At 43.0% G+C, this 6,884-nt stretch overlaps 1 protein-coding gene across 1 annotated transcript; it reads left to right on the plus strand.

Annotated features, from left to right (window-relative positions):
- The first annotated feature begins 3,832 nt into the window (after positions 1 to 3,832).
- On the plus strand, positions 3,833 to 5,429 carry LOC110943058. The gene is made up of 4 exons (XM_022184815.1): positions 3,833 to 4,080; positions 4,185 to 4,487; positions 4,591 to 4,738; positions 4,968 to 5,429. The coding sequence occupies exons 1-4, from the start codon at positions 3,833 to 3,835 to the stop codon at positions 5,427 to 5,429; spliced, it is 1,161 nt and encodes a 386-aa protein (XP_022040507.1).
- Positions 5,430 to 6,884: the final 1,455 nt, after the last annotated feature.

Below are 6,884 nucleotides of genomic sequence, written 5' to 3' on the forward strand. Positions count from 1 at the left end.
TCTATCACACATTGGTTAAGTGGTTAAGGTAATTAGTTCACGACCGTCCTCCCCGGTACGGTGTGAGGGTGCCAAACCTAATAGCGCTATCAACTAATAACCCCGTTGCCTCCCTGGCAACTAATCTGCATATGTAAGGGGACTTAATGATAGAAATGAGTGTAATAACCAACATCCCAATAACCCGACGTTCCTCCCCGGAACGATGACCAGATGTCCCTCCCCGGGACGCATGCTTGGGAAAAGAGCAGTGAACTCACCTTGGTTTGCTCGGTATGATTAATTAAATGTTCACAAATAATTCAGTCAAAGCCTACTGTATTCATGTATGCATAATCAGTTTCACATTCTCAAGGTTCACGTATAAATTGTGGTCATGATGTGCATTCAAACAACAGTTTCCTAATAACACATAGCAGTTATATAACTCAATCAAGTCCACAGTTCATATGTATGTTTCGTATGCAAATTCATGTTTCCTCAATCATGTTTAACATCATAAACAGTCAGGTAGTGATCATTCAGGTTTCATACACATGTTAAACCACACTCTGTTGTGAACCATCCACTGGACGTCGAAACTCCAAACGACGAAACACTAAAGTGTTTCATCGACATGATATGTGGCGAAAGACATGATATGTGGCGAAAGACTAGGGTGTTTCGTCGACTTGCCATGTGACGAAATACTATATGTTTCGCCGAAAATGAGAGTGATGAAACATGGAGTGTTTCATTGTGATGTTAACAGTTTCATTCAGTGGCTCTTACTATTCACCATAGTTCCCGTAAACACCTCCCACAATTCAAAACCAATCAAACAAACAACCTTAGTCATGAACCCTAGATTACCAGATCATTATCATGCTCGTAACCATATATCCGATTCATTAGATATTAATACACCACAGGTAACATAACATTCCAACAACAAACAAACTCATCGATTTTGTGCACTGGTCGTGAATGTATACAAGACATAAAATTCACATTCTGTGTGTTCTAATCTAATTGTTTAGCAGTAAAATATCAAAAACCCTAATCAACAACGCATAAGAGTTTAGTTTCAAACAAATCCTATAATCACAAAGGATCACCGATACACATAACAATCGTCGATCAATGTGGAGTGTAGTGGGATGCTAACCGGTCGATGGGATAATCACGGAAGTGCAAGGAATCTTCGAAGAAGAGATGGGTGCTCCCGACGGTTGTCAAGAGAGGACTAGGGTTTGATAACTGACGTTTTACATACAAAGGTGCAAATATAAAACAAATTGACTTAGTCGCTGTTGGGCCTCACCTGGGCCGAAAGCCCATCTCGGCGAAACAACAATGGGGCGACGAAACTCCCTAAGTTTCGTCGAGTAGAGGTGATGACGAAACACTAATGTTTCGTCGGGTTTGAGTTTGCAACGGGGGTCCAATGTTTCGTCAAATGTGAGAGTGCAAGGGTTAGGTTTGTAAACTTTAAATAGTTCATAAGTTCAACAGTTCATTATTCAACCAAATAACACAATACACCAATCATATACCAACCGTGCACAAGTTACAATGCAACCATATTACGAAAACAAAATTTGTAACCAAGTAACGTGTCGAGGAAAAAGCCTTGAGAACTCGGGTTGTCACACATACCCATCGCGCGACGCGACGGGGGTATATGTCAGTGATTCTTCGTTAGCTTTTAGGGTTAAGTATAAAAAGCCAAGATAATTACAATAAAACCCTAACGACGAATTGAGAGCATCATAGGCGAATCTTGGAGCATTCTTTGAGCGAATTTGAAGGTTTTGAAGCACGAGAATCAGTGGTACGAGTTCGGGACGAAGGATTGAAGACTTGCTCGGGTTTTCCAATTCCTTGTTTGTTTATTTCTTCTTTCAAAACTCGTTTTCATGAATTCTTGTTTAGACATCTTTGATTTTTTTTCGTTATTTAACATGCTGGGCTAAACTTTTAAGCCACCTAGACTTTGATGAATGGATTGATATGAAGTTTTAACCTTTTCGTTAATTGCATGAATTTTATGGATTAATTGTGTTTAGTAAAGAGTTTGATTTTATTGATTTGATGTATATGCATACTTTAATTCGGTTTATGATTATTAATTGCTTCATGTGAACCTTGGTGGTTGTCTGCTATGGAATAGGTTCATGTTAGGTCTTTGACTGTGTGTTTTTGACCTTTAGGGAGAATTGGCCAATAAACCCTAGAAGTAATTGTTAGTGATTTGCTAGATTTTAGTGTTCTACTAGTCCTTATAGCTGGAAGGTGCGGGGCTATTGATAGGTCTTACCTGGCGAATTGCTTTAGACAGTCTTTGGAAAAAGTCGTGCCTTAGTTGCCCCGTCGGTTTATTAGTCTATCAAGATAAGTTAATAGATTCAAACTACCCTAGATCTATAATTGGAAAAGAGTAGGTCAACATTAGGGTACTTGCACAATAATTAGACAACTGGAAAGACGTCTAATAACTGGTAGGATTAACAGCCTAGGTAGCGCCATAAGTTTCACCTCGAGAAGGGTTGAGGGGCTTAGTTGGTGTCTTAATAGGTTTAGTATCATAAGATCCCGGTTCCATAAATCATGCAGTTAACTTAATCGGTAATTCTTTAAAATCAATCCAGGATTCTAGTCTAGGTGGTCTCGTTCATCATATAAGAGAAGCCTTTGCCTTATTTCGTATTATTCTAGTTTTAGTTTAATAATTAGTTTAAATAGATTTCCTTAGATTTTCCGTAACCCCCCCCCCCAAAAAAAAACAATTAAACAAGTTTCAGTCGTGTCTGACAGTGCCTGTTAAAGTCTAGTTTACGTGGTTTATAGAGTCTCGTGGTTCGATATTCGGACTTCCTTAGGTCATACTACAGTGATCGGTACACTCGCCGATTGTGTGGTTTTGGTCGTGTCTAGAATCAAAGCTTTTTAGTGTCTAGCTTAGAGAGTCTTATTTAGTTAATTTTTATAGTCTGTTTAGCACACATCAAGTTTTTGGCGCCGTTGCCGGGGACTCTTGGCAATCGCGTTCATTAGCTTTGATAGACTTTATTGACATATACGTGCTACGTGTTTTATTTTGTTTTGAGTCTTTCAATTTTTGTTTTTGTTTTTATTTTTTAGTCGTAGTGACTAATGTTTACTTTTCTCATATCTGGGTTTTTGCTTGTGGTGGATGCCACATCTGCACTCGCACGAACCGCCGAAGTCACCACTCACAGAGTCATCATCTCGATTGGGCCAAGGCCCAAAGGTTAGTACTTCATCTTCTTCTCAATTTCCTCTTTTCGATTCCACTCCGTTACCCACCCCACCTTCATCTCCACCCCATTCACCTAAAACATCTCCTAAAGTTTCCCCACCCGATAGTCCCACTTCTAGCACCTCTAGCGCCACAGAAAACATAAACTTAGAAAACATGGCCAACGCAAGACAAACCGTCCATCAACAAGCCACCCTAAATTTCACCGGTCTTGCTTCACCCATCATCGTTCCACCTATAGTTAGCGAAAACTCATGGCAGATTCCATCTTATGCCATGCAAGCCATCACCAATAGCATCCAATTCCAGGGCCGCGAGGACGAGGACGCCGTGGCCCACATAAACCGTTTCTCCCGTATCCTTGCTACTTTTAGCCTTCACGGAGCCCCAAACGATGCTACTTACTTGTAGCTTTTCCCATTTTCATTAGCCGGCCGTGCAGCTACTTGGTTGGACTCTCAACCAACCGGTACTTTTACTACATGGGCGGGCCTTCGTCAAGCCTTTTTGAACAAGTATTTCCTGCACGCTAAAGCCTCACGTCTTCGTGACCAAATTCACTCCTTCCACATGGAGCCCGACGAGCCCTATTACCTTGCTTGGGAGCGTTTCCAAAACCTTTGTGCTCGTTGCTCCCAACATGGTCTTTCCGATTGGGCCCTTTGTGAAAAATTCTATGACGGTCTCACCCAAGAGACTCGTGATCGTTTTGACACTAATGCGGGGGGTCACATGATGGGTATTCTTACTATTGCTGAGTGTTTAGAGCGTTTCGAGGCATTTGCCCAATCTCAATCTCAGTCGCGAGCCGATCAGCGGTATCAAAGTGGTAATCCAAATACCACCACTAGTGCACCCGCCTGAGGGGTGAACCATGTCACCATGGACCTAGTTTAGCCGCTGTATTGGAAAACGTGACTAGGGAGCTTAAGGAGATTAAGGCAAAGGTAGATAAGTGTGAGTTTTGCCAAGGGGGTAACGATACGAATGCGTGTCCATTGCTAGTTGGTGAGGAGCAGGTCGATTTTTTGGGAGGGGGTCAAGGTAGAGGTCAACCTAGTGGCTTTGGTAATATTAATTTGGGTTGGCGAAATAATGATAATAATTTTAATAATAATAATAATTTTCGCTCAAATGGACCTCCTGGTTTTCAAATAGCTCAAAATCCAAATAGGGGTCAAGGTTCATTCTTTGGTGGGGGTTCAAATGGGCAGTTCAACAAGGGGTTCAAATAGCTCAAAATCCAAATAGGGGTCAAGGTTCATTCTTTGGTGGGGGTTCAAATGGGTAGTTCAATAAGGGGTTCAAATAGCTCAAAATCCAAATAGGGGTCAAGGTTCATTCTTTGGTGGGGGTTCAAATGGGCAGTTCAACAAGGGGTTCAATGGGCAGGTTAAAGATGGGGGGTCAAATAATCAGGTTCAACCAGTTCAGGGTCCAAGTTATGATCTAGGGGGTAGTCTAGAGAGAATGGAGGCAATGATGAGCTAGTTAATTGTTAAGGACCAAACCACCCAAAAGACACTTAACGAACATGACCTTATTCTTAAGAACCACCAAGCCTCTTTCCAAGACCTTCAAAGGGTCGTAGGTGATATGTCTAGGAAACTAGAGGAGAGATTACCCGGTCAGTTTGCAGGTAACACTCAACCGAACCCTAATGCCCATGCTAAAGCCATTACCACTCGTAGTGGCAAAACCGTAGGGAACCCTAGAGTTGAGGAGAGTAGTTGAGGAAGATGGGGAGATTGTAGATGAAGAGATCGAGATGGGGGCTCACGGCAAAGTGCAATCGAGGCTAAGCCCAGCAAGTACTGCACAGCCCGGTGAGTCTCAAGGTGAGAAGAAGGTAGAGAAACCACCCGTAGACGTTAGACCTTCCCCACTCATAGACCATTTGCGTGTCCCGTTTCCTACACGTCTTAGGAACCAAAAGTACTCAAGGGAATACGGGCAATTCTTAGATATCTTCAAGCAATTGAAGATAAATCTACCTTTCATTGAGGCACTTCAATCGATGCCCAAATACGCGAAATTTCTAAAAGACCTTCTTAGGAACAAGGAGAAGTTAGGGGAGTTGTCGAATGTCCCATTGAATGGAGGGTGCTCAGCCGTTGTTTTAAATAAGCTTCCGGAAAAGCTTACCGATCCCGGTAGACCTTCTTAGGAACAAGGAGAAGTTAGGGGAGTTGTCGAATGTCCCATTGAATGGAGGGTGCTCAGCCGTTGTTTTAAATAAGCTTCCGGAAAAGCTTACCGATCCCGGTATTTTTACTATTCCTTGTCTATTCGGTAGTAATACCAACACTAGAGCCTTAGCCGACCTAGGTGCTAGCATCAATTTGATGCCTTTTTCTCTCTATGAGAAGCTAGACCTAGGCGAGCTTTCACCTACCCGAATGACATTATCCTTAGCCGATCGGTCTTTGAAATACCCTAGGGGTATAGTTGAGAATTTGCTAGTTAAGTTAGACAAGTTTGTTTTTCCCGCCGATTTCGTAATTCTTGATATGGAAGCAGATGAGAGAGGTCCTATTATACTTGGTCGTCCATTCTTGCGTACCGCTAAAGCACTCATAGATGTTTACGATGGTAAGATCACCCTTAGGGTCGGTGAGGAGAGAGTCAACTTTGAGATAGATCATTCCATGAACCACCCAAGTGGTTCCGATCACTATAGTGGTCCTTGCCATTCCGTATATTTCCTGAACTCTTTTATCTCATGTGTCGACCATTGTTTAGAGTATATCAGTGGTGCCGACTTAGTAGGAGGAGAGAAAGTCGAGGAGGAGTCGTTGAGGGTAGATGAAGTTGAAGATGAGGGGATCCCTTTGATTCCCGAAGTGTTAGCCGTTAGTGATGACACCACCCAACCCCCACCCTTAGAGCTTAAGGTACTTCCATCTTATTTAGAGTATGCTTTTCTAGGGGAGGGTTCCGTGCTACCCATCATTATCTCGTGAAAGTTGGAAGAAGGAGAGAAGTTGAGGTTGTTGGAGGTGTTGAGGGCCAACAAAGAGGCCATTGCATGGAGGTATCCGACATTAAGGGCATAAGTCCTTCTTATTGCACCCACCGGATACTCATGGAGGATGATTACAAACCAGTGGTGCAACCCCATAGGCGGCTCAACCCCAACATGCAAGATGTTGTGAAGAAGGAGGTTCTAAAACTCCTAGATGCCGGGATGACATATATCCCATCTCAGATTCTCCTTGGGTTAGTCCCACTCAGGTTGTCCCTAAGAAGGGAGGGATGACCGTTGTCATGAACTCGAAGAATGAGCTTATCCCCTCTTGTACGTTCACGGGTTGGCGCGTTTGCATCGACTACCGAAAGTTGAATGATGCCACCCGAAAAGACCACTTCCCATTGCCCTTCATCGATCAAATGTTGAAGCGTCTCGCGGGTCAACAATTTTATTGTTTTCTCGACGGTTTTTCCGGGTACTTCCAGATCCCCATTGCACCGGAGGATCAGGATACGACCACTTTCACATGCCCCTATGGCACCTATGCGTACCGACGCATGCCATTTGGGCTGTGCAACACTCCAGCTACCTTTCAGTGGTGCATGGTTGCCATATTTCAGGATATGATTGAGAGTTCCATGGAGGTATTCA

Source organism: Helianthus annuus, chromosome 5, assembly GCF_002127325.2.
Source record: "Helianthus annuus cultivar XRQ/B chromosome 5, HanXRQr2.0-SUNRISE, whole genome shotgun sequence".
NCBI classification, from domain to species: domain Eukaryota; kingdom Viridiplantae; phylum Streptophyta; class Magnoliopsida; order Asterales; family Asteraceae; genus Helianthus; species Helianthus annuus.